Source organism: Giraffa tippelskirchi, chromosome 12, assembly GCF_054371585.1.
Source record: "Giraffa tippelskirchi isolate mGirTip1 chromosome 12, T2T-mGirTip1v1.2.pri, whole genome shotgun sequence".
NCBI classification, from domain to species: domain Eukaryota; kingdom Metazoa; phylum Chordata; class Mammalia; order Artiodactyla; family Giraffidae; genus Giraffa; species Giraffa tippelskirchi.
Window position 1 is genome coordinate 66,134,660 of NC_137286.1, and position 27,415 is coordinate 66,162,074.

General features: G+C 54.5%; 1 protein-coding gene and 1 long non-coding RNA gene across 2 annotated transcripts in view; one reads left to right on the plus strand and one right to left on the minus strand.

The window, feature by feature from the left end:
• Positions 1 to 27,415, plus strand: part of LOC145530002 (uncharacterized) — a 1,493,464-nt gene that overhangs the window by 1,036,971 nt on the left and 429,078 nt on the right. The window contains exons 124-127 of the long non-coding RNA XR_014071397.1: positions 2,939 to 3,050; positions 10,589 to 10,700; positions 18,228 to 18,339; positions 25,877 to 25,988. This is a non-coding gene — a long non-coding RNA (uncharacterized LOC145530002). The remainder of the gene's footprint in view (positions 1 to 2,938; positions 3,051 to 10,588; positions 10,701 to 18,227; positions 18,340 to 25,876; positions 25,989 to 27,415) is intronic.
• On the minus strand, positions 586 to 6,890 carry LOC145529926 (uncharacterized). The gene is made up of 3 exons (XM_081550694.1): positions 6,721 to 6,890; positions 6,009 to 6,321; positions 586 to 5,758 (listed from the first exon to the last, which is right to left on the minus strand). Exons 1-3 carry the CDS (start codon positions 6,853 to 6,855, stop codon positions 5,121 to 5,123), a joined length of 1,086 nt encoding a protein of 361 aa, XP_081406820.1. The 5' UTR covers positions 6,856 to 6,890; the 3' UTR covers positions 586 to 5,120.

Sequence of the window (27,415 nt, forward strand, 5' to 3'; positions counted from 1 at the left end):
GGGCGCTGTCATTGCTTCTACCTTCGAGACAGATTGATGAAAAGTCTGGACCGTCGACTCCTTTCCTCTCTTTGGTTCCGTGTCTCTCTCTGTATGTGTCCCTCTCTTTTCCCTTCTCGATTCAGTCTGTGTCTTCCTCTTTCTCTCTCGTGTGTAGATGGATGGATGCTAGGAATGCACATGTATATGATTAGATGAGGGTTATGTTTTAGGGATAGGTTAGAGGGAGAGAAAGGCTTTAGGTCGGAGTTGGTCATGGGGGAAGGGTCAAGGGTGGTGGTGGTGTTTCTTGGAATCTGAGTGCTGTGCATTCTTCGTCTCTTTCCATATGAACCCCTTCTCAGATACACCACTTGCAAGGAGTCTCTCATGTTCCGTTTCCCATCTTTTGCATTTCTGAATGCTTAGCTTCTCTGTTGTGAAGAGGTTCCATTGGATGGAAACCCATTGGCATACTTCGTTTTCCTCTTTCCCTTACTTGAAGAGACCCATTTCTACCTCCGCCCAGCAAATGGCAAGGAGACTCTGATGTTAAGGAGCCTTTGACCTACGCTTCTTTCTAGCTGTCTCATGACATCAGTCTTTAGGGTGAGGTTTTCCCCCGATATTGAGGTGGTGTGAGATCAAAACCAATAGCGTTCTTCAGATGTAGCTGTCTGGTTTTCCCATGGACATTTATTGAAGAGGCTTTCTTGTTCCCATTTGGATATTCTCCCCTTTTGTGTCAGAGATGAGTTGACCATGGATGCCGGGGTTTGTTTCTGGACCCTCAACTTTATTCCATCGATCTGGATCTGTGTGTGTTGTTGTATTCCCAATAGCATACTGTCCTGCTGCTGCCGCTGCGCCTAAGTCACTTCAGTCGTGTCTGACTCTGCGCGACCCCATGGCCTGCAGCCTACCAGGCTCCTCCGTCCAGGGCGTTTTCCAGGCAAGAGTACTGGAGTGGGTCGCCATCGCCTTCTCCGATACTCTCCTGAGGATCCTAGTTTGGTCGTCTAATTTCCTTTCACACAACCTTGGATGTCCGTATCGGGGCTTTTTCGTCGGATTGTATTGACAATTTAGGCTCTTTTCTGTTTCCGTACCCCTTTTGCAATTCTTTGTTCGGTGCGAAAATGCATTGGCATTTTGGGAGGAATAGCATCGAAGCTGTGGATTGCCTTGTGGGGCTGTGACATCATTTTCCCAATAGGAATTCTTTCAAGCCCTGAGCACAGCTTCTCTTTCCAGTGGTTGGTGTGGGCTTGATCTTCCTTCTTCCATCTCTCGCCGTTTTGTGAGAACAGGTCCTTCCTTCCCTTCTGGGTTAGATGGACTCGTGGGTATCACTTCAGTGAATGGCATTGTCAGTGGGGGTGATAATTCCCTTCTCATTGGAAGACTTTGCTGTGAGTATTAGAAATGCAAGTGATTTCTCTTCCCCTTCCTCCCTGTCCATCTCTCAGAGCCACCGGGAAACAGAGGCCTCATCCAGGGTCACACAGGCCTGAGGGAGTGCAACTAGACTGTTGTTTCTTCAGGCCCTCAGTGCTGGACATCATCCGGGATACTCTGTGTGTGTCTTCCTCAGTCTGCTGTCCCTTCAGACCTTTCCCTAGTTTTCACAGGCTTGTCGTGTTGGTGTTCTTTGTCTGTTTGGAGACACATCCTTGAGAAGCTTTGTGTTTCCACTCATTCGTCTCGCGATGTATGACCTGTCTTTTGCTTTTGTAATGAGGTCTTTCCCACAGTAGATATCTTTGATTTTGCAAAGTCCACTGTATTCTCTGGGTTGTTTTGTGGGCTGCCTTTTTGTTTTGTGTGTGAAGACTCAAAGCACGTGTCCGGTTTCTGCTCATTGTTCTTCTAGATTTGTGACAAGTTTTCATGGAAACTTTGTCTAGGGATAACTGGAAGTGAACTCGGTGTAAGGTGTCAAGTCTCCATCTCCATTCATGTCATGCCCTGCAGTTTCCAATTCCCTGTTCCTGAGTGGTTTTGGAGACCTTGTGGGAAGTTTGGTTGCATCGGAGTTTGCGTTTCCACCTTGAGTAGATTCACACTGTTCTGCCCCCAGGGACACTGTCAAGGGGGAGTGAGGAGCAGCCTGCACTTCCAGCAGTGACCACACGGTGGGGCGAGTGCTGCTCTCCCCTCTGGGAGCCCCAGGCCACAGGCATCCCAGTGAGGAGCCAGCTCTGTGCTCAGCTGAAAGGAGTTAGTCTCTCAGGAGCCTCTGAGCCCTTGCCTTTGGATCACCCAGGGTGGGCATTTGCTGTGACAGAAAAAAATTGCCCTGAATTCCATGGACGGAAGAGCCTGGCTGTGTAGAGTTCGTGAGTTGCCGTGAATCAGACACAACTGAGGACACAAAAATTCAATAGACTAAAACACTTTTTGGGGGTGGGGGGAGTGAAAGGGGGTGATGTGGGGTTTTTTGTCTTATGTAATAGCCGAGGGAAATCTAGTTTAAACCTAAATTCACATAGATGGGAAAGGTATAGCTCTCCGTCACCCTATTAAAAAAAAAAAAAAAGTCTTAACTTTTCTGAAAGCTTATTTAGTAGCTTCCTTGAGCAGTTCATTGTGAAGGATTTTTTTTTTTTTCTGTGACATTGGCCTCATTAAAAAGTACGGTTTGCATTTACTGGATAATTTTGTTCATTTGGTTTGTTAGGGAATCTTGGTAATATTTGAGTTTCCTGGGGAGTATGGTCACATGACCTGGCCCTGGCCAATCGGTGTGTTCCACGTCCCTGGCCACTGTGATTGGCTCCCGACTGGGGCAGTGCCCAATCGGGGCCCGGGGCCGGGCCTCACGTTGGAAGCCAGGGGAAGACGAGCTCTCGTCCTGCTGGGGTAGGGGAAGGGGTGGGGCCAGGGGAGGTCAGGCTCCAGCAGTGGGAGGGGCTTGAGGTCCGCCTGCGGCAGTTGGTGACCTTCCTGCTCCCCTCAGGGCAGAGCCGCCGGCCTGAGAATGAGGGCGCTGCTGAGCCCAGGGGCTGGGATGGCCCGCTGCTGCTGTGGTCCCAGAGCTCCACCCGAGACCTGAGGGAGGCCGTCTGCCCGTGAGTCCTCTCCCGCTTGTCTGTCAGCTTGTTTGAACCATGCTGGGTTTTCTGCCCAGCTGGCTAAGGGGAGTCCCTGGAAATGCAAGGGTGTGGGTTTTGGCAGACTTCAGGGAAGACATGCCAGATGACCTGGGAGACTCCAGCTTAATCTGGATTCAGGAGATATCTCTTCGGGCCAGCTAGTAATTGTAGGATAAGCCTAATGAGTCTTCACAGGATGAAGAGAGTAACGTGCCAAGGTAGCAATCGATGTCCTCATTCGAGAGGATGAAGCTGGTGCTCAGAGAAGGGGGGAACCTGGCCAGAGCAAGGAGGTGTGCACCCAGACAGAACCCCCAGATCCGGCCATTTGAGCTCAGGGAGGCCACTGGTGTGGCTTGTCCCTGTAGCAGGCGCCGAGGCACGCAGCCCACCCTGATTCCTGCGGGGGCCTGACTTGGGAAGTGCCATCTGGTAGCTTTGAGACTCACCAAACCAAATTGCACTGGAGAGAGGAAGGACACCTTCCTTCATCCACCCCCCACCCCCGCCGGATTCCCACATACCCTGACCCCTTTCTCTTGACTTCGGAGCCATTTCCAGAGTCCCGCTCATATGACCTCATTCGAAGTGCACTGTGGACGAGCTGCCATCTGCAGCTGCTACCACAGCAGCCAAGGGCTTCAGCTCCCGAGTACCTCCCTTCCTTTGGAACTTGGGGGCCCTCTACTCCCCACTTGCACACCACAGACCTTTGCTGAGGATTGTGGGGACCCTCACTCAGTTTGCAGCACGTTGTAGCCATCCCTGTCCTCTCAATACCTCCCTTGCCACTCAGCTTGTGAGCCCCTTTGGAGCAGCGTGGCCCACCTGGCTGCAACGGAAGAGACACAGCTGACAGTGAAACAACAGCTTAGATCTGACAGCCAGAAAGCTCTGTCAAAAGGGACCTCCCTCTTCACACCGTAGAGGCTGTAGGAGCCGCCAGGCTTTCGGAACCAGTGCTGGGGCCAAAATGACTCCACAGCCGTTTTCCTTCCTGGGGAGGGTTCTGGCTCGAGTGGGAATGGCTCAAGTCTCCTAAGGTTCTGAAAGCCCACTGTGTGCAGATTCACGGTACACAGAGAGGAGAAGGTGGAGTCCTGCCCTGGAGGTGGTCACAGCTCACGGATGAGCCAGGCAGGCAGGCAGGCAGGCAGGCAGGGCATGAGAACTCCTGGGCTGCCTTCATGAGTGAATGGTGTGGGGGCAGAGGAAGAGAAGCCGGTCTGCTCCCTCATGTGGTGCCCAGGGCAGGTTGTCCCCAGAGGAAACCCTTACGACGGTGAGGACTCTCACTGCTGTTTCCCAAGGGGTTCCGTCGGTGCGTGTCTTCCCCGGAGCGGTCAGGCCGTCTCTAAAGTACACTGGCCATGGGCATTGCCTCTCCTTGGAACTTCCCACGTGTTTCTCTTTTTTATGGAACAGTGATTTTTCTAGAGGGGTTCTGGGCCACAAGGTTGTTGGGTCATTTTCTAGCCTTCTGTCGTGAAGAACGCTTTCCTGGGCGTTGGGGTGGTTTGTTGTTCCAGCTCCCTTTCTTGGCTTCTTTTGGGAGCTGGTGCAACAAGAGGAGCTCAGCCTCTGCCTTCTGGCTGAGATGTCACCCTTCAAACAGCAATGCCTGCCTGGAGATAATGATGGCATTTGCCAAAAGGGCTTCGTTTGGCACATGATATCTTGAAAGGACGTACACCGTCCTGTCAGCTATCAAAGGCTAGTTCAAATGACATAAAAATGAGAACTCTCCAATGGAGTCTTACAGTAGGTGGAGAGTCCGAAAGAAACTCCTTCAGTCATTTCACTGAGAGTCATTGATTGGGGACACCAAGAATATAGGAAGGAATGCAGAAAGAAAAGCTGAAATTGTGTTCAGGATCGGGGGGAGGGATGAACAGGGCGTGCTTGCCTTGAATCCAGGCTTTGTTGGGGGGTGGGGCATAAAGATCAAACGGGTCTGAAACCACAAAGTGGTGATGGTAACACAGTATCACCAGAGTTACACAACAGTGTTCCCAAATTGCAACAATGATGAAAAAGTTTACTAACTTAACCAACAAGTTCCCAACTTAACCAACAAAAATACAGGAAACCATACAAAAAATAAAACATCACCAGAAAGGTGGAAACAAACCAAATGCAAAGCAGTTCAGGGGAAAGGAACTCCATGTCCCCTGGGGGCAGACCGAGTTGACAGCGTCCACGGTGAGCCGACAGGGATGGAGGCGGCAGAGCCGACCGCTCCCCTGGACGTGGTGTTTCCGGCAAGGGCTCTGGGTCTCTGTCCAGAGCGGGGGCTCGTTCTTCCTGCAGGGGTGGGTGAGTCATCGTCGGCGTCTGGGTGTTGCGCGGGAGCCAGGGCAGGCTCTCCCTGCCGAGGCGGTGACTCCTCCTCTGCCTCGGGTTCTCCTGCCAAAGCCCGAGCAGGTACAGGTGCACGTGGAGGTGGAGGTTCTGGCTGAGGGGGTGGGACATCAGTGCCTGGGGCTGGGGGTCCTGCAGGCACGGAGATCCGATCTGCCCGGTGTGCTGGCCAGAACCCAGCTGGCCTGGTGTCTCTGCGAGGGCAAGTCTCGGTTCTCCATCTGCCCTCGGTGGATCCCTGGGTCCTGCACCTGGAGCCACCACCTCTGTAGGGACAGGTCTGGGAAGTGGAGCCTGGTTCCAGTTGGAGGCCAGTGCTAGAGCTGGGGGAGAAGCAAAGTTTGCCCACAGGCCAGCCTTGGCATGTGCGTATCCCGGGACAGAAAGCTTCCAAGAGATTCCCAAAGAATACCCAGGGTCGGATGTCTTTTGGGACTGAAGTGTGCAAGAAGGGGGTGGGGGTGTGAGGCCAGCGCTTGCTGCAGGCCCAGCAGCATCTTTCGGGGACTCGTCCCTGTGTAGCTCAGCACCCCCTCCCCACACACTCCCGTGCACCAGCCCCAGCGTCCTCACCTCTGTGCTCTGGCGTGCTGGGCTCCAGGTCCTCCTGCTGCCTCAGAGGCTGGGGTTCTCGGGACTCTGGGTCGGAGCCGGGTGTGCTGAGCTCCGTGGCAGCCTCAGACTGGGCCGCCGGGTGTATCCTGTGTGGTGTCTCGGCAGCAGGCCTTCCCCGCCTCCGCTTCGCCCCCGGTGGGGCTGATGCCTCCGTGGGCACGCTCACCTGGAGCCTGCACTGGGCCTCAGGGGCGGGGGGGTGGTGCTCCGACCCCTCCCTCCGGGAGGTGGACGGGGTGTCCCCGTCCTCGGCCTCATCACGTGGGAAGCTCTGCAACGACAGTGACCGTCAGCCAGCCATGCTGGGACTTTTCCGAGCTGGGCCTGGCCAGTGGAGCCGCTGCTTCTGCCTGCTCGAACTTCTCTTCCCAGAAGGGTCAGAGACGTGTGTCTGCTCAGATCCCCACCCGGGACGAAAGAGACCCACCTGAGGGTGTGAGGCCAGCCTGGGCGGCCGGCGCTGCCCGCACTCTCCCCATCCCAGCCAGCCTGCTCTCCCCTGGGGTGTGGACACAACTTGCCCGCAGGCTTCTGACCCCACATCCGCCTGGGCTTCCTTGAGGGAGACACACCCCGAGAAACCCGCATCCACACACACAGGCAAAGGACCCGGTGTTTCCGGGTGGCATGGGAGAGGTGGGCTGGCCCGGCCTGGGGCTCCCCGTGTTACCTTTCTGTTTCTCCGGGCAAAGGGCCAGAGGCCTCTCGGGGGTGCCCTGAGCCAACGTCGACAGGGTGCCCACGCACACTGCCTGTGAGCTCTCCTCAGGCCCCGGCCTCTGGGCAGGGGCAAACAGCAGAACATCCTGGCAGCAAGTGATCTGGCTGGGGGCTCCTCTCCGCTCTGGAGGCCTGGATACCCGGGTTGCGGGTTCTGTTGGGTTCTGTTGCCGGCAGGTGACATCATTTCCTGGGGTTCGTGCTGAGGTCCCTTCCCCAAAACTTCCCAAGGGAATCTCTGGGTTTCTGACTGCTCGACCACCCCCCTTAGGCCATGTGCAGGCACAGTGACAGCCACACAGCCCAGCCCACAGCCCTGGGGAGGCCTGGGTGCAGCCAGGGCCTGAGCTCCGAGGACCCCGCTGCTCTCAGACCAGGCTCCTTCTTCTCATAAGTGGTGTGGCCCTGGACAAGCGTATGCCCCTCAGGGTTTCCCCAGTCTCTCCATCTGCAGAGTGGGGGTCATTCTCCCATCTGCTTCCTAGGTCTGTCGGCCTACGAGCAGCTCCATGCCTTTCCACCTGGGGCCGATATCACGTGGAGCTTGTGCGCTGAGACTTCAGAAAGAAAGACTCCATCCAGGGCTGACACAGCACAGAATGGGGCAGAACGAGGCCTGGATGCGCCGTGGTACCCAGGAAAAGGCACTCCCCCTCCTGAGTGTTTTGAGACCCCGCATCCAAGTTGGAGGACCGAAAGGAAGACTCGAAGGTCTCCCTCTCTTATAGAAAAGAGTAGCCAACTTTCTGGTCCTCTGTTTCCATTGAGATTCTGTTCAAGTGTCCCAGCTCGGCTTCTGCGGGTGGCTGAGCTTCTAATGGCTCCCTGCGTTCTTGTCTTTTCCTCTCCAAAGCTTCTGTCCTTTTCCCCCTTCTGGGGTGGATGGGCGCTGTCATTGCTTCTACCTTCGAGACAGATTGATGAAACGTCTGGACCATCGACTCCTTTCCTCTCTTTGGTTCCGTGTCTCTCTCTGTCTGTGTCCCTCTCTTTTCCCTTCTCGATTCAGTCTGTGTCTTCCTCTTTCTCTCTCGTGTGTGGATGGATGGATGCTAGGAATGCACATGTATATGATTAGATGAGGGTTATGTTTTAGGGATAGGTTAGAGGGAGAGAAAGGCTTTAGGTCGGAGTTGGTCATGGGGGAAGGGTCAAGGGTGGTGGTGGTGTTTCTTGGAATCTGAGTGCTGTGCGTTCTTCGTCTCTTTCCATATGAACCCCTTCTCAGATACACCACTTGCAAGGAGTCTCTCATGTTCCGTTTCCTATCTTTTGCATTTCTGAATGCTTAGCTTCTCTGTTGTGAAGAGGTTCCATTGGATGGAAACCCATTGGCGTACTTCGTTTTCCTCTTTCCCTTACTTGAAGAGACCCATTTCTACCTCGGCCCAGCAAATGGCAAGGAGACTCTGATGTTAAGGAGCCTTTGACCTACGCTTCTTTCTAGCTATCTCATGACATCAGTCTTTAGGGTGAGGTTTTTCCCCGATATTGAGGTGGTGTGAGATCAAAACCAATAGCGTTCTTCAGATGTAGCTGTCTGGTTTTCCCATGGACATTTATTGAAGAGGCTTTCTTGTTCCCATTTGGATATTCTCCCCTTTTGTGTCAGAGATGAGTTGACCATGGATGCCGGGGTTTGTTTCTGGACCCTCAACTTTATTCCATCGATCTGGATCTGTGTGTGTTGTTGTATTCCCAATAGCATACTGTCCTGCTGCTGCCGCTGCGCCTAAGTCACTTCAGTCGTGTCTGACTCTGCGCGACCCCATGGCCTGCAGCCTACCAGGCTCCTCCGTCCAGGGCGTTTTCCAGGCAAGAGTACTGGAGTGGGTCGCCATCGCCTTCTCCGATACTCTCCTGAGGATCCTAGTTTGGTCGTCTAATTTCCTTTCACACAACCTTGGATGTCCGTATCGGGGCTTTTTCGTCGGATTGTATTGACAATTTAGGCTCTTTTCTGTTTCCGTACCCCTTTTGCAATTCTTTGTTCGGTGCGAAAATGCATTGGCATTTTGGGAGGAATAGCATCGAAGCTGTGGATTGCCTTGTGGGGCTGTGACATCATTTTCCCAATAGGAATTCTTTCAAGCCCTGAGCACAGCTTCTCTTTCCAGTGGTTGGTGTGGGCTTGATCTTCCTTCTTCCATCTCTCGCCGTTTTGTGAGAACAGGTCCTTCCTTCCCTTCTGGGTTAGATGGACTCGTGGGTATCACTTCAGTGAATGGCATTGTCAGTGGGGGTGATAATTCCCTTCTCATTGGAAGACTTTGCTGTGAGTATTAGAAATGCAAGTGATTTCTCTTCCCCTTCCTCCCTGTCCATCTCTCAGAGCCACCGGGAAACAGAGGCCTCATCCAGGGTCACACAGGCCTGAGGGAGTGCAACTAGACTGTTGTTTCTTCAGGCCCTCAGTGCTGGACATCATCCGGGATACTCTGTGTGTGTCTTCCTCAGTCTGCTGTCCCTTCAGACCTTTCCCTAGTTTTCACAGGCTTGTCGTGTTGGTGTTCTTTGTCTGTTTGGAGACACATCCTTGAGAAGCTTTGTGTTTCCACTCATTCGTCTCGCGATGTATGACCTGTCTTTTGCTTTTGTAATGAGGTCTTTCCCACAGTAGATATCTTTGATTTTGCAAAGTCCACTGTATTCTCTGGGTTGTTTTGTGGGCTGCCTTTTTGTTTTGTGTGTGAAGACTCAAAGCACATGTCCGGTTTCTGCTCATTGTTCTTCTAGATTTGTGACAAGTTTTCATGGAAACTTTGTCTAGGCATAACTGGAAGTGAACTCGGTGTAAGGTGTCAAGTCTCCATCTCCATTCATGTCATGCCCTGCAGTTTCCAATTCCCTGTTCCTGAGTGGTTTTGGAGACCTTGTGGGAAGTTTGGTTGCATCGGAGTTTGCGTTTCCACCTTGAGTAGATTCACACTGTTCTGCCCTCAGGGACACTGTCAAGGGGGAGTGAGGAGCAGCCTGCACTTCCAGCAGTGACCACACGGTGGGGCGAGTGCTGCTCTCCCCTCTGGGAGCCCCAGGCCACAGGCATCCCAGTGAGGAGCCAGCTCTGTGCTCAGCTGAAAGGAGTTAGTCTCTCAGGAGCCTCTGAGCCCTTGCCTTTGGATCACCCAGGGTGGGCATTTGCTGTGACAGAAAAAATTGCCCTGAATTCCATGGACGGAAGAGCCTGGCTGTGTAGAGTTCGTGAGTTGCCGTGAATCAGACACAACTGAGGACACAAAAATTCAATAGACTAAAACACTTTTTGGGGGTGGGGGGAGTGAAAGGGGGTGATGTGGGGTTTTTTGTCTTATATAATAGCCGAGGGAAATCTAGTTTAAACCTAAATTCACATAGATGGGAAAGGTATAGCTCTCCGTCACCCTATTAAAAAAAAAAAAAAGTCTTAACTTTTCTGAAAGCTTATTTAGTAGCTTCCTTGAGCAGTTCATTGTGAAGGATTTTTTTTTTTTCTTTGACATTGGCCTCATTAAAAAGTACGGTTTGCCTTTACTGGATAATTTTGTTCATTGGTTTGTTAGGGAATCTTGGTAATATTTGAGTTTCCTGGGGAGTATGGTCACATGACCTGGCCCTGGCCAATCGGTGCGTTCCACCTCCCTGGCCACTGTGATTGGCTCCGGACTGGGGCAGTGCCCAATCGGGGCCCAGGGCCGGGCCTCACGTTGGAAGCCAGGGGAAGACGAGCTCTCGTCCTGCTGGGGTAGGGGAAGGGGTGGGGCCGGGGGAGGTCAGGCTCCAGCAGTGGGAGGGGCTTGAGGTCCGCCTGCGGCAGTTGGTGACCTTCCTGCTCCCCTCAGGGCAGAGCCGCCGGCCTGAGAATGAGGGCGCTGCTGAGCCCAGGGGCTGAGATGGCCCGCTGCTGCTGTGGTCCCAGAGCTCCACCCGAGACCTGAGGGAGGCCGTCTGCCCGTGAGTCCTCTCCCGCTTGTCTGTCAGCTTGTTTGAACCATGCTGGGTTTTCTGCCCAGCTGGCTAAGGGGAGTCCCTGGAAATGCAAGGGTGTGGGTTTTGGCAGACTTCAGGGAAGACATGCCAGATGAGCCTGGGAGACTCCAGCTTAATCTGGATTCAGGAGATATCTCTTCGGGCCAGCTAGTAATTGTAGGATAAGCCTAATGAGTCTTCACAGGATGAAGAGAGTAACGTGCCAAGGTAGCAATCGATGTCCTCATTCGAGAGGATGAAGCTGGTGCTCAGAGAAGGGGGGAACTTGGCCAGAGCAAGGAGGTGTGCACCCAGACAGAACCCCCAGATCCGGCCATTTGAGCTCAGGGAGGCCACTGGTGTGGCTTGTCCCTGTGGCAGGGGCCGAGGCACGCAGCCCACCCTGATTCCTGCGGGGGGCTGACTTGGGAAGTGCCATCTTGTAGCTTTGAGACTCACCAAACCAAATTGCACTGGAGAGAGGAAGGACACCTTCCTTCATCCACCCCCCACCCCCGCCGGATTCCCACATACCCTGACCCCTTTCTCTTGATTTCGGAGCCATTTCCAGAGTCCCGCTCATATGACCTCATTCGAAGTGCACTGTGGACGAGCTGCCATCTGCAGCTGCTACCACAGCAGCCAAGGGCTTTAGCTCCCGAGTACCTCCCTTCCTTTGGAACTTGGGGGCCCTCTACTCCCCACTTGCACACCATAGACCTTTGCTGAGGATTGTGGGGACCCTCACTCAGTTTGCAGCACGTTGTAGCCATCCCTGTCCTCTCAATACCTCCCTTGCCACTCAGCTTGTGAGCCCCTTTGGAGCAGCGTGGCCCACCTGGCTGCAACGGAAGAGACACAGCTGACAGTGAAACAACAGCTTAGATCTGACAGCCAGAAAGCTCTGTCAAAAGGGACCTCCCTCTTCACACCGTAGAGGCTGTAGGAGCCGCCAGGCTTTCGGAACCAGTGCTGGGGCCAAAATGACTCCACAGCCGTTTTCCTTCCTGGGGAGGGTTCTGGCTCGAGTGGGAATGGCTCAAGTCTCCTAAGGTTCTGAAAGCCCACTGTGTGCAGATTCACGGTACACAGAGAGGAGAAGGTGGAGTCCTGCCCTGGAGGTGGTCACAGCTCACGGATGAGCCAGGCAGGCAGGCAGGCAGGCAGGGCATGAGAACTCCTGGGCTGCCTTCATGAGTGAATGGTGTGGGGGCAGAGGAAGAGAAGCCGGTCTGCTCCCTCATGTGGTGCCCAGGGCAGGTTGTCCCCAGAGGAAACCCTTACGACGGTGAGGACTCTCACTGCTGTTTCCCAAGGGGTTCCGTCGGTGCGTGTCTTCCCCGGAGCGGTCAGGCCGTCTCTAAAGTACACTGGCCATGGGCATTGCCTCTCCTTGGAACTTCCTACGTGTTTCTCTTTTTTATGGAACAGTGATTTTTCTAGAGGGGTTCTGGGCCACAAGGTTGTTGGGTCATTTTCTAGCCTTCTGTCGTGAAGAACGCTTTCCTGGGCGTTGGGGTGGTTTGTTGTTCCAGCTCCCTTTCTTGGCTTCTTTTGGGAGCTGGTGCAACAAGAGGAGCTCAGCCTCTGCCTTCTGGCTGAGATGTCACCCTTCAAACAGCAATGCCTGCCTGGAGATAATGATGGCATTTGCCCAAAGGGCTTCGTTTGGCACATGATATCTTGAAAGGACGTACACCGTCCTGTCAGCTATCAAAGGCTAGTTCAAATGACATAAAAATGAGAACTCTCCAATGGAGTCTTACAGTAGGTGGAGAGTCCGAAAGAAACTCCTTCAGTCATTTCACTGAGAGTCATTGATTGGGGACACCAAGAATATAGGAAGGAATGCAGAAAGAAAAGATGAAATTGTGTTCAGGATCGGGGGGAGGGATGAACAGGGCGTGCTTGCCTTGAATCCAGGCTTTGTTGGGGGGTGGGGCATAAAGATCAAACGGGTCTGAAACCACAAAGTGGTGATGGTAACACAGTATCACCAGAGTTACACAACAGTGTTCCCAAATTGCAACAATGATGAAAAAGTTTACTCATCCCAACTTAACCAACAAAAATACAGGAAACCATACAAAAAATAAAACATCACCAGAAAGGTGGAAACAAACCAAATGCAAAGCAGTTCAGGGGAAAGGAACTCCATGTCCCCTGGGGGCAGACCGAGTTGACAGCGTCCACGGTGAGCCGACAGGGATGGAGGCGGCAGAGCCGACCGCTCCCCTGGATGTGGTGTTTCCGGCAAGGGCTCTGGGTCTCTGTCCAGAGCGGGGGCTCGTTCTTCCTGCAGGGGTGGGTGAGTCATCGTCGGCGTCTGGGTGTTGCGCGGGAGCCAGGGCAGGCTCTCCCTGCCGAGGCGGTGACTCCTCCTCTGCCTCGGGTTCTCCTGCCAAAGCCCGAGCAGGTACAGGTGCACGTGGAGGTGGAGGTTCTGGCTGAGGGGGTGGGACATCAGTGCCTGGGGCTGGGGGTCCTGCAGGCACGGAGATCCGATCTGCCCGGTGTGCTGGCCAGAACCCAGCTGGCCTGGTGTCTCTGCGAGGGCAAGTCTCGGTTCTCCATCTGCCCTCGGTGGATCCCTGGGTCCTGCACCTGGAGCCACCACCTCTGTAGGGACAGGTCTGGGAAGTGGAGCCTGGTTCCAGTTGGAGGCCAGTGCTAGAGCTGGGGGAGAAGCAAAGTTTGCCCACAGGCCAGCCTTGGCATGTGCGTATCCCGGGACAGAAAGCTTCCAAGAGATTCCCAAAGAATACCCAGGGTCGGATGTCTTTTGGGACTGAAGTGTGCAAGATGGGGGTGGGGGTGTGAGGCCAGCGCTTGCTGCAGGCCCAGCAGCATCTTTCGGGGACTCGTCCCTGTGTAGCTCAGCACCCCCTCCCCACACACTCCCGTGCACCAGCCCCAGCATCCTCACCTCTGTGCTCTGGCGTGCTGGGCTCCAGGTCCTCCTGCTGCCTCAGAGGCTGGGGTTCTCGGGACTCTGGGTCGGAGCCGGGTGTGCTGAGCTCCGTGGCAGCCTCAGACTGGGCCGCCGGGTGTATCCTGTGTGGTGTCTCGGCAGCAGGCCTTCCCCGCCTCCGCTTCGCCCCCGGTGGGGCTGATGCCTCCGTGGGCACGCTCACCTGGAGCCTGCACTGGGCCTCAGGGGCGGGGGGGTGGTGCTCCGACCCCTCCCTCCGGGAGGTGGACGGGGTGTCCCCGTCCTCGGCCTCATCACGTGGGAAGCTCTGCAACGACAGTGACCGTCAGCCAGCCATGCTGGGACTTTTCCGAGCTGGGCCTGGCCAGTGGAGCCGCTGCTTCTGCCTGCTCGAACTTCTCTTCCCAGAAGGGTCAGAGATGTGTGTCTGCTCAGATCCCCACCCGGGACGAAAGAGACCGACCTGAGGGTGTGAGGCCAGCCTGGGCGGCCGGCGCTGCCCGCACTCTCCCCATCCCAGCCAGCCTGCTCTCCCCTGGGGTGTGGACACAACTTGCCCGCAGGCTTCTGACCCCACATCCGCCTGGGCTTCCTTGAGGGAGACACACCCCGAGAAACCCGCATCCACACACACAGGCAAAGGACCCGGTGTTTCCGGGTGGCATGGGAGAGGTGGGCTGGCCCGGCCTGGGGCTCCCCGTGTTACCTTTCTGTTTCTCCGGGCAAAGGGCCAGAGGCCTCTCGGGGGTGCCCTGAGCCAACGTCGACAGGGTGCCCACGCACACTGCCTGTGAGCTCTCCTCAGGCCCCGGCCTCTGGGCAGGGGCAAACAGCAGAACATCCTGGCAGCAAGTGATCTGGCTGGGGGCTCCTCTCCGCTCTGGAGGCCTGGATACACGGGTTGCGGGTTCTGTTGGGTTCTGTTGCCGGCAGGTGACATCATTTCCTGGGGTTCGTGCTGAGGTCCCTTCCCCAAAACTTCCCAAGGGAATCTCTGGGATTCTGACTGCTCGACCACCCCCCTTAGGCCATGTGCAGGCACAGTGACAGCCACACAGCCCAGCCCACAGCCCTGGGGAGGCCTGGGTGCAGCCAGGGCCTGAGCTCCGAGGACCCCGCTGCTCTCAGACCAGGCTCCTTCTTCTCATAAGTGGTGTGGCCCTGGACAAGCGTATGTCCCTCAGGGTTTCCCCAGTCTCTCCATCTGCAGAGTGGGGGTCATTCTCCCATCTGCTTCCTAGGTCTGTCGGCCTACGAGCAGCTCCATGCCTTTCCACCTGGGGCCGATATCACGTGGAGCTTGTGCGCTGAGACTTCAGAAAGAAAGACTCCATCCAGGGCTGACACAGCACAGAATGGGGCAGAACGAGGCCTGGATGCGCCGTGGTACCCAGGAAAAGGCACTCCCCCTCCTGAGTGTTTTGAGACCCCGCATCAAAGTTGGAGGCGCGAAAGGAAGACTCGAAGGTCTCCCTCTCTTATAGAAAAGAGTAGCCAACTTTCTGGTCCTCTGTTTCCATTGAGATTCTGTTCAAGTGTCCCAGCTCGGCTTCTGCGGGTGGCTGAGCTTCTAATGGCTCCCTGCGTTCTTGTCTTTTCCTCTCCAAACCTTCCGTCCTTTTCCCCCTTCTGGGGTGGATGGGCGCTGTCATTGCTTCTACCTTCGAGACAGATTGATGAAAAGTCTGGACCGTCGACTCCTTTCCTCTCTTTGGTTCCGTGTCTCTCTCTGTCTGTGTCCCTCTCTTTTCCCTTCTCGATTCAGTCTGTGTCTTCCTCTTTCTCTCTCGTGTGTAGATGGATGGATGCTAGGAATGCACATGTATATGATTAGATGAGGGTTATGTTTTAGGGATAGGTTAGAGGGAGAGAAAGGCTTTAGGTCGGAGTTGGTCATGGGGGAAGGGTCAAGGGTGGTGGTGGTGTTTCTTGGAATCTGAGTGCTGTGCATTCTTCGTCTCTTTCCATATGAACCCCTTCTCAGATACACCACTTGCAAGGAGTCTCTCATGTTCCGTTTCCCATCTTTTGCATTTCTGAATGCTTAGCTTCTCTGTTGTGAAGAGGTTCCATTGGATGGAAACCCATTGGCCTACTTTGTTTTCCTCTTTCCCTTACTTGAAGAGACCCATTTCTACCTCCGCCCAGCAAATGGCAAGGAGACTCTGATGTTAAGGAGCCTTTGACCTACGCTTCTTTCTAGCTGTCTCATGACATCAGTCTTTAGGGTGAGGTTTTCCCCCGATATTGAGGTGGTGTGAGATCAAAACCAATAGCGTTCTTCAGATGTAGCTGTCTGGTTTTCCCATGGACATTTATTGAAGAGGCTTTCTTGTTCCCATTTGGATATTCTCCCCTTTTGTGTCAGAGATGAGTTGACCATGGATGCCGGGGTTTGTTTCTGGACCCTCAACTTTATTCCATCGATCTGGATCTGTGTGTGTTGTTGTATTCCCAATAGCATACTGTCCTGCTGCTGCCGCTGCGCCTAAGTCACTTCAGTCCTGTCTGACTCTGCGCGACCCCATGGCCTGCAGCCTACCAGGCTCCTCCGTCCAGGGCGTTTTCCAGGCAAGAGTACTGGAGTGGGTCGCCATCGCCTTCTCCGATACTCTCCTGAGGATCCTAGTTTGGTCGTCTAATTTCCTTTCACACAACCTTGGATGTCCGTATCGGGGCTTTTTCGTCGGATTGTATTGACAATTTAGGCTCTTTTCTGTTTCCGTACCCCTTTTGCAATTCTTTGTTCGGTGCGAAAATGCATTGGCATTTTGGGAGGAATAGCATCGAAGCTGTGGATTGCCTTGTGGGGCTGTGACATCATTTTCCCAATAGGAATTCTTTCAAGCCCTGAGCACAGCTTCTCTTTCCAGTGGTTGGTGTGGGCTTGATCTTCCTTCTTCCATCTCTCGCCGTTTTGTGAGAACAGGTCCTTCCTTCCCTTCTGGGTTAGATGGACTCGTGGGTATCACTTCAGTGAATGGCATTGTCAGTGGGGGTGATAATTCCCTTCTCATTGGAAGACTTTGCTGTGAGTATTAGAAATGCAAGTGATTTCTCTTCCCCTTCCTCCCTGTCCATCTCTCAGAGCCACCGGGAAACAGAGGCCTCATCCAGGGTCACACAGGCCTGAGGGAGTGCAACTAGACTGTTGTTTCTTCAGGCCCTCAGTGCTGGACATCATCCGGGATACTCTGTGTGTGTCTTCCTCAGTCTGCTGTCCCTTCAGACCTTTCCCTAGTTTTCACAGGCTTGTCGTGTTGGTGTTCTTTGTCTGTTTGGAGACACATCCTTGAGAAGCTTTGTGTTTCCACTCATTCGTCTCGCGATGTATGACCTGTCTTTTGCTTTTGTAATGAGGTCTTTCCCACAGTAGATATCTTTGATTTTGCAAAGTCCACTGTATTCTCTGGGTTGTTTTGTGGGCTGCCTTTTTGTTTTGTGTGTGAAGACTCAAAGCACGTGTCCGGTTTCTGCTCATTGTTCTTCTAGATTTGTGACAAGTTTTCATGGAAACTTTGTCTAGGGATAACTGGAAGTGAACTCGGTGTAAGGTGTCAAGTCTCCATCTCCATTCATGTCATGCCCTGCAGTTTCCAATTCCCTGTTCCTGAGTGGTTTTGGAGACCTTGTGGGAAGTTTGGTTGCATCGGAGTTTGCGTTTCCACCTTGAGTAGATTCACACCGTTCTGCCCTCAGGGACACTGTCAAGGGGGAGTGAGGAGCAGCCTGCACTTCCAGCAGTGACCACACGGTGGGGCGAGTGCTGCTCTCCCCTCTGGGAGCCCCAGGCCACAGGCATCCCAGTGAGGAGCCAGCTCTGTGCTCAGCTGAAAGGAGTTAGTCTCTCAGGAGCCTCTGAGCCCTTGCCTTTGGATCACCCAGGGTGGGCATTTGCTGTGACAGAAAAAAATTGCCCTGAATTCCATGGACGGAAGAGCCTGGCTGTGTAGAGTTCGTGAGTTGCCGTGAATCAGACACAACTGAGGACACAAAAATTCAATAGACTAAAACACTTTTTGGGGGTGGGGGGAGTGAAAGGGGGTGATGTGGGGTTTTTTGTCTTATGTAATAGCCGAGGGAAATCTAGTTTAAACCTAAATTCACATAGATGGGAAAGGTATAGCTCTCCGTCACCCTATTAAAAAAAAAAAAAAAACGTCTTAACTTTTCTGAAAGCTTATTTAGTAGCTTCCTTGAGCAGTTCATTGTGAAGGATTTTTTTTTTTTTCTGTGACATTGGCCTCATTAAAAAGTACGGTTTGCATTTACTGGATAATTTTGTTCATTTGGTTTGTTAGGGAATCTTGGTAATATTTGAGTTTCCTGGGGAGTATGGTCACATGACCTGGCCCTGGCCAATCGGTGTGTTCCACCTCCCTGGCCACTGTGATTGGCTCCCGACTGGGGCAGTGCCCAATCGGGGCCCGGGGCCGGGCCTCACGTTGGAAGCCAGGGGAAGACAAGCTCTCGTCCTGCTGGGGTAGGGGAAGGGGTGGGGCCAGGGGAGGTCAGGCTCCAGCAGTGGGAGGGGCTTGAGGTCCGCCTGCGGCAGTTGGTGACCTTCCTGCTCCCCTCAGGGCAGAGCCGCCGGCCTGAGAATGAGGGCGCTGCTGAGCCCAGGGGCTGGGATGGCCCGCTGCTGCTGTGGTCCCAGAGCTCCACCCGAGACCTGAGGGAGGCCGTCTGCCCGTGAGTCCTCTCCCGCTTGTCTGTCAGCTTGTTTGAACCATGCTGGGTTTTCTGCCCAGCTGGCTAAGGGGAGTCCCTGGAAATGCAAGGGTGTGGGTTTTGGCAGACTTCAGGGAAGACATGCCAGATGACCTGGGAGACTCCAGCTTAATCTGGATTCAGGAGATATCTCTTCGGGCCAGCTAGTAATTGTAGGATAAGCCTAATGAGTCTTCACAGGATGAAGAGAGTAACGTGCCAAGGTAGCAATCGATGTCCTCATTCGAGAGGATGAAGCTGGTGCTCAGAGAAGGGGGGAACCTGGCCAGAGCAAGGAGGTGTGCACCCAGACAGAACCCCCAGATCCGGCCATTTGAGCTCAGGGAGGCCACTGGTGTGGCTTGTCCCTGTAGCAGGCGCCGAGGCACGCAGCCCACCCTGATTCCTGCGGGGGCCTGACTTGGGAAGTGCCATCTGGTAGCTTTGAGACTCACCAAACCAAATTGCACTGGAGAGAGGAAGGACACCTTCCTTCATCCACCCCCCACCCCCGCCGGATTCCCACATACCCTGACCCCTTTCTCTTGACTTCGGAGCCATTTCCAGAGTCCCGCTCATATGACCTCATTCGAAGTGCACTGTGGACGAGCTGCCATCTGCAGCTGCTACCACAGCAGCCAAGGGCTTCAGCTCCCGAGTACCTCCCTTCCTTTGGAACTTGGGGGCCCTCTACTCCCCACTTGCACACCACAGACCTTTGCTGAGGATTGTGGGGACCCTCACTCAGTTTGCAGCACGTTGTAGCCATCCCTGTCCTCTCAATACCTCCCTTGCCACTCAGCTTGTGAGCCCCTTTGGAGCAGCGTGGCCCACCTGGCTGCAACGGAAGAGACACAGCTGACAGTGAAACAACAGCTTAGATCTGACAGCCGGAAAGCTCTGTCAAAAGGGACCTCCCTCTTCACACCGTAGAGGCTGTAGGAGCCGCCAGGCTTTCGGAACCAGTGCTGGGGCCAAAATGACTCCACAGCCGTTTTCCTTCCTGGGGAGGGTTCTGGCTCGAGTGGGAATGGCTCATGTCTCCTAAGGTTCTGAAAGCCCACTGTGTGCAGATTCACGGTACACAGAGAGGAGAAGGTGGAGTCCTGCCCTGGAGGTGGTCACAGCTCACGGATGAGCCAGGCAGGCAGGCAGGCAGGCAGGGCATGAGAACTCCTGGGCTGCCTTCATGAGTGAATGGTGTGGGGGCAGAGGAAGAGAAGCCGGTCTGCTCCCTCATGTGGTGCCCAGGGCAGGTTGTCCCCAGAGGAAACCCTTACGACGGTGAGGACTCTCACTGCTGTTTCCCAAGGGGTTCCGTCGGTGCGTGTCTTCCCCGGAGCGGTCAGGCCGTCTCTAAAGTACACTGGCCATGGGCATTGCCTCTCCTTGGAACTTCCCACGTGTTTCTCTTTTTTATGGAACAGTGATTTTTCTAGAGGGGTTCTGGGCCACAAGGTTGTTGGGTCATTTTCTAGCCTTCTGTCGTGAAGAACGCTTTCCTGGGCGTTGGGGTGGTTTGTTGTTCCAGCTCCCTTTCTTGGCTTCTTCTGGGAGCTGGTGCAACAAGAGGAGCTCAGCCTCTGCCTTCTGGCTGAGATGTCACCCTTCAAACAGCAATGCCTGCCTGGAGATAATGTTGGCATTTGCCAAAAGGGCTTCGTTTGGCACATGATATCTTGAAAGGACGTACACCGTCCTGTCAGCTATCAAAGGCTAGTTCAAATGACATAAAAATGAGAACTCTCCAATGGAGTCTTACAGTAGGTGGAGAGTCCGAAAGAAACTCCTTCAGTCATTTCACTGAGAGTCATTGATTGGGGACACCAAGAATATAGGAAGGAATGCAGAAAGAAAAGATGAAATTGTGTTCAGGATCGGGGGGAGGGATGAACAGGGCGTGCTTGCCTTGAATCCAGGCTTTGTTGGGGGGTGGGGCATAAAGATCAAACGGGTCTGAAACCACAAAGTGGTGATGGTAACACAGTATCACCAGAGTTACACAACAGTGTTCCCAAATTGCAACAATGATGAAAAAGTTTACTAACTTAACCAACAAGTTCCCAACTTAACCAACAAAAATACAGGAAACCATACAAAAAATAAAACATCACCAGAAAGGTGGAAACAAACCAAATGCAAAGCAGTTCAGGGGAAAGGAACTCCATGTCCCCTGGGGGCAGACCGAGTTGACAGCGTCCACGGTGAGCCGACAGGGATGGAGGCGGCAGAGCCGACCGCTCCCCTGGACGTGGTGTTTCCGGCAAGGGCTCTGGGTCTCTGTCCAGAGCGGGGGCTCGTTCTTCCTGCAGGGGTGGGTGAGTCATCGTCGGCGTCTGGGTGTTGCGCGGGAGCCAGGGCAGGCTCTCCCTGCCGAGGCGGTGACTCCTCCTCTGCCTCGGGTTCTCCTGCCAAAGCCCGAGCAGGTACAGGTGCACGTGGAGGTGGAGGTTCTGGCTGAGGGGGTGGGACATCAGTGCCTGGGGCTGGGGGTCCTGCAGGCACGGAGATCCGATCTGCCCGGTGTGCTGGCCAGAACCCAGCTGGCCTGGTGTCTCTGCGAGGGCAAGTCTCGGTTCTCCATCTGCCCTCGGTGGATCCCTGGGTCCTGCACCTGGAGCCACCACCTCTGTAGGGACAGGTCTGGGAAGTGGAGCCTGGTTCCAGTTGGAGGCCAGTGCTAGAGCTGGGGGAGAAGCAAAGTTTGCCCACAGGCCAGCCTTGGCATGTGCGTATCCCGGGACAGAAAGCTTCCAAGAGATTCCCAAAGAATACCCAGGGTCGGATGTCTTTTGGGACTGAAGTGTGCAAGATGGGGGTGGGGGTGTGAGGCCAGCGCTTGCTGCAGGCCCAGCAGCATCTTTCGGGGACTCGTCCCTGTGTAGCTCAGCACCCCCTCCCCACACACTCCCGTGCACCAGCCCCAGCGTCCTCACCTCTGTGCTCTGGCGTGCTGGGCTCCAGGTCCTCCTGCTGCCTCAGAGGCTGGGGTTCTCGGGACTCTGGGTCGGAGCCGGGTGTGCTGAGCTCCGTGGCAGCCTCAGACTGGGCCGCCGGGTGTATCCTGTGTGGTGTCTCGGCAGCAGGCCTTCCCCGCCTCCGCTTCGCCCCCGGTGGGGCTGATGCCTCCGTGGGCACGCTCACCTGGAGCCTGCACTGGGCCTCAGGGGCGGGGGGGTGGTGCTCCGACCCCTCCCTCCAGGAGGTGGACGGGGTGTCCCCGTCCTCGGCCTCATCACGTGGGAAGCTCTGCAACGACAGTGACCGTCAGCCAGCCATGCTGGGACTTTTCCGAGCTGGGCCTGGCCAGTGGAGCCGCTGCTTCTGCCTGCTCGAACTTCTCTTCCCAGAAGGGTCAGAGACGTGTGTCTGCTCAGATCCCCACCCGGGACGAAAGAGACCCACCTGAGGGTGTGAGGCCAGCCTGGGCGGCCGGCGCTGCCCGCACTCTCCCCATCCCACCCAGCCTGCTCTCCCCTGGGGTGTGGACACAACTTGCCCGCAGGCTTCTGAACCCACATCCGCCTGGGCTTCCTTGAGGGAGACACACCCCAAGAAACCCGCATCCACACACACAGGCAAAGGACCCGGTGTTTCCGGGTGGCATGGGAGAGGTGGGCTGGCCCGGCCTGGGGCTCCCCGTGTTACCTTTCTGTTTCTCCGGGCAAAGGGCCAGAGGCCTCTCGGGGGTGCCCTGAGCCAACGTCGACAGGGTGCCCACGCACACTGCCTGTGAGCTCTCCTGAGGCCCCGGCCTCTGGGCAGGGGCAAACAGCAGAACATCCTGGCAGCAAGTGATCTGGCTGGGGGCTCCTCTCCGCTCTGGAGGCCTGGATACCCGGGTTGCGGGTTCTGTTGGGTTCTGTTGCTGGCAGGTGACATCATTTCCTGGGGTTCGTGCTGAGGTCCCTTCCCCAAAATTTCCCAAGGGAATCTCTGGGTTTCTGACTGCTCGACCACCCCCCTTAGGCCATGTGCAGGCACAGTGACAGCCACACAGCCCAGCCCACAGCCCTGGGGAGGCCTGGGTGCAGCCAGGGCCTGAGCTCCGAGGACCCCGCTGCTCTCAGACCAGGCTCCTTCTTCTCATAAGTGGTGTGGCCCTGGACAAGCGTATGCCCCTCAGGGTTTCCCCAGTCTCTCCATCTGCAGAGTGGGGGTCATTCTCCCATCTGCTTCCTAGGTCTGTCGGCCTACGAGCAGCTCCATGCCTTTCCACCTGGGGCCGATATCACGTGGAGCTTGTGCGCTGAGACTTCAGAAAGAAAGACTCCATCCAGGGCTGACACAGCACAGAATGGGGCAGAACGAGGCCTGGATGCGCCGTGGTACCCAGGAAAAGGCACTCCCCCTCCTGAGTGTTTTGAGACCCCGCATCCAAGTTGGAGGACCGAAAGGAAGACTCGAAGGTCTCCCTCTCTTATAGAAAAGAGTAGCCAACTTTCTGGTCCTCTGTTTCCATTGAGATTCTGTTCAAGTGTCCCAGCTCGGCTTCTGCGGGTGGCTGAGCTTCTAATGGCTCCCTGCGTTCTTGTCTTTTCCTCTCCAAACCTTCCGTCCTTTTCCCCCTTCTGGGGTGGATGGGCGCTGTCATTGCTTCTACCTTCGAGACAGATTGATGAAAAGTCTGGACCGTCGACTCCTTTCCTCTCTTTGGTTCCGTGTCTCTCTCTGTATGTGTCCCTCTCTTTTCCCTTCTCGATTCAGTCTGTGTCTTCCTCTTTCTCTCTCGTGTGTGGATGGATGGATGCTAGGAATGCACATGTATATGATTAGATGAGGGTTATGTTTTAGGGATAGGTTAGAGGGAGAGAAAGGCTTTAGGTCGGAGTTGGTCATGGGGGAAGGGTCAAGGGTGGTGGTGGTGTTTCTTGGAATCTGAGTGCTGTGCATTCTTCGTCTCTTTCCATATGAACCCCTTCTCAGATACACCACTTGCAAGGAGTCTCTCATGTTCCGTTTCCTATCTTTTGCATTTCTGAATGCTTAGCTTCTCTGTTGTGAAGAGGTTCCATTGGATGGAAACCCATTGGCGTACTTCGTTTTCCTCTTTCCCTTACTTGAAGAGACCCATTTCTACCTCCGCCCAGCAAATGGCAAGGAGACTCTGATGTTAAGGAGCCTTTGACCTACGCTTCTTTCTAGCTGTCTCATGACATCAGTCTTTAGGGTGAGGTTTTTCCCCGATATTGAGGTGGTGTGAGATCAAAACCAATAGCGTTCTTCAGATGTAGCTGTCTGGTTTTCCCATGGACATTTATTGAAGAGGCTTTCTTGTTCCCATTTGGATATTCTCCCCTTTTGTGTCAGAGATGAGTTGACCATGGATGCCGGGGTTTGTTTCTGGACCCTCAACTTTATTCCATCGATCTGGATCTGTGTGTGTTGTTGTATTCCCAATAGCATACTGTCCTGCTGCTGCCGCTGCGCCTAAGTCACTTCAGTCGTGTCTGACTCTGCGCGACCCCATGGCCTGCAGCCTACCAGGCTCCTCCGTCCAGGGCGTTTTCCAGGCAAGAGTACTGGAGTGGGTCGCCATCGCCTTCTCCGATACTCTCCTGAGGATCCTAGTTTGGTCGTCTAATTTCCTTTCACACAACCTTGGATGTCCGTATCGGGGCTTTTTCGTCGGATTGTATTGACAATTTAGGCTCTTTTCTGTTTCCGTACCCCTTTTGCAATTCTTTGTTCGGTGCGAAAATGCATTGGCATTTTGGGAGGAATAGCATCGAAGCTGTGGATTGCCTTGTGGGGCTGTGACATCATTTTCCCAATAGGAATTCTTTCAAGCCCTGAGCACAGCTTCTCTTTCCAGTGGTTGGTGTGGGCTTGATCTTCCTTCTTCCATCTCTCGCCGTTTTGTGAGAACAGGTCCTTCCTTCCCTTCTGGGTTAGATGGACTCGTGGGTATCACTTCAGTGAATGGCATTGTCAGTGGGGGTGATAATTCCCTTCTCATTGGAAGACTTTGCTGTGAGTATTAGAAATGCAAGTGATTTCTCTTCCCCTTCCTCCCTGTCCATCTCTCAGAGCCACCGGGAAACAGAGGCCTCATCCAGGGTCACACAGGCCTGAGGGAGTGCAACTAGACTGTTGTTTCTTCAGGCCCTCAGTGCTGGACATCATCCAGGATACTCTGTGTGTGTCTTCCTCAGTCTGCTGTCCCTTCAGACCTTTCCCTAGTTTTCACAGGCTTGTCGTGTTGGTGTTCTTTGTCTGTTTGGAGACACATCCTTGAGAAGCTTTGTGTTTCCACTCATTCGTCTCGCGATGTATGACCTGTCTTTTGCTTTTGTAATGAGGTCTTTCCCACAGTAGATATCTTTGATTTTGCAAAGTCCACTGTATTCTCTGGGTTGTTTTGTGGGCTGCCTTTCTGTTTTGTGTGTGAAGACTCAAAGCACGTGTCCGGTTTCTGCTCATTGTTCTTCTAGATTTGTGACAAGTTTTCATGGAAACTTTGTCTAGGGATAACTGGAAGTGAACTCGGTGTAAGGTGTCAAGTCTCCATCTCCATTCATGTCATGCCCTGCAGTTTCCAATTCCCTGTTCCTGAGTGGTTTTGGAGACCTTGTGGGAAGTTTGGTTGCATCGGAGTTTGCGTTTCCACCTTGAGTAGATTCACACTGTTCTGCCCTCAGGGACACTGTCAAGGGGGAGTGAGGAGCAGCCTGCACTTCCAGCAGTGACCACACGGTGGGGCGAGTGCTGCTCTCCCCTCTGGGAGCCCCAGGCCACAGGCATCCCAGTGAGGAGCCAGCTCTGTGCTCAGCTGAAAGGAGTTAGTCTCTCAGGAGCCTCTGAGCCCTTGCCTTTGGATCACCCAGGGTGGGCATTTGCTGTGACAGAAAAAAATTGCCCTGAATTCCATGGACGGAAGAGCCTGGCTGTGTAGAGTTCGTGAGTTGCCGTGAATCAGACACAACTGAGGACACAAAAATTCAATAGACTAAAACACTTTTTGGGGGTGGGGGGAGTGAAAGGGGGTGATGTGGGGTTTTTGTCTTATGTAATAGCCGAGGGAAATCTAGTTTAAACCTAAATTCACATAGATGGGAAAGGTATAGCTCTCCGTCACCCTATTAAAAAAAAAAAAAAACGTCTTAACTTTTCTGAAAGCTTATTTAGTAGCTTCCTTGAGCAGTTCATTGTGAAGGATTTTTTTTTTTTCTGTGACATTGGCCTCATTAAAAAGTACGGTTTGCATTTACTGGATAATTTTGTTCATTTGGTTTGTTAGGGAATCTTGGTAATATTTGAGTTTCCTGGGGAGTATGGTCACATGACCTGGCCCTGGCCAATCGGTGTGTTCCACCTCCCTGGCCACTGTGATTGGCTCCCGACTGGGGCAGTGCCCAATCGGGGCCCGGGGCCGGGCCTCACGTTGGAAGCCAGGGGAAGACGAGCTCTCGTCCTGCTGGGGTAGGGGAAGGGGTGGGGCCAGGGGAGGTCAGGCTCCAGCAGTGGGAGGGGCTTGAGGTCCGCCTGCGGCAGTTGGTGACCTTCCTGCTCCCCTCAGGGCAGAGCCGCCGGCCTGAGAATGAGGGCGCTGCTGAGCCCAGGGGCTGGGATGGCCCGCTGCTGCTGTGGTCCCAGAGCTCCACCCGAGACCTGAGGGAGGCCGTCTGCCCGTGAGTCCTCTCCCGCTTGTCTGTCAGCTTGTTTGAACCATGCTGGGTTTTCTGCCCAGCTGGCTAAGGGGAGTCCCTGGAAATGCAAGGGTGTGGGTTTTGGCAGACTTCAGGGAAGACATGCCAGATGACCTGGGAGACTCCAGCTTAATCTGGATTCAGGAGATATCTCTTCGGGCCAGCTAGTAATTGTAGGATAAGCCTAATGAGTCTTCACAGGATGAAGAGAGTAACGTGCCAAGGTAGCAATCGATGTCCTCATTCGAGAGGATGAAGCTGGTGCTCAGAGAAGGGGGGAACCTGGCCAGAGCAAGGAGGTGTGCACCCAGACAGAACCCCCAGATCCGGCCATTTGAGCTCAGGGAGGCCACTGGTGTGGCTTGTCCCTGTAGCAGGCGCCGAGGCACGCAGCCCACCCTGATTCCTGCGGGGGCCTGACTTGGGAAGTGCCATCTGGTAGCTTTGAGACTCACCAAACCAAATTGCACTGGAGAGAGGAAGGACACCTTCCTTCATCCACCCCCCACCCCCGCCGGATTCCCACATACCCTGACCCCTTTCTCTTGACTTCGGAGCCATTTCCAGAGTCCCGCTCATATGACCTCATTCGAAGTGCACTGTGGACGAGCTGCCATCTGCAGCTGCTACCACAGCAGCCAAGGGCTTCAGCTCCCGAGTACCTCCCTTCCTTTGGAACTTGGGGGCCCTCTACTCCCCACTTGCACACCACAGACCTTTGCTGAGGATTGTGGGGACCCTCACTCAGTTTGCAGCACGTTGTAGCCATCCCTGTCCTCTCAATACCTCCCTTGCCACTCAGCTTGTGAGCCCCTTTGGAGCAGCGTGGCCCACCTGGCTGCAACGGAAGAGACACAGCTGACAGTGAAACAACAGCTTAGATCTGACAGCCGGAAAGCTCTGTCAAAAGGGACCTCCCTCTTCACACCGTAGAGGCTGTAGGAGCCGCCAGGCTTTCGGAACCAGTGCTGGGGCCAAAATGACTCCACAGCCGTTTTCCTTCCTGGGGAGGGTTCTGGCTCGAGTGGGAATGGCTCATGTCTCCTAAGGTTCTGAAAGCCCACTGTGTGCAGATTCACGGTACACAGAGAGGAGAAGGTGGAGTCCTGCCCTGGAGGTGGTCACAGCTCACGGATGAGCCAGGCAGGCAGGCAGGCAGGCAGGGCATGAGAACTCCTGGGCTGCCTTCATGAGTGAATGGTGTGGGGGCAGAGGAAGAGAAGCCGGTCTGCTCCCTCATGTGGTGCCCAGGGCAGGTTGTCCCCAGAGGAAACCCTTACGACGGTGAGGACTCTCACTGCTGTTTCCCAAGGGGTTCCGTCGGTGCGTGTCTTCCCCGGAGCGGTCAGGCCGTCTCTAAAGTACACTGGCCATGGGCATTGCCTCTCCTTGGAACTTCCCACGTGTTT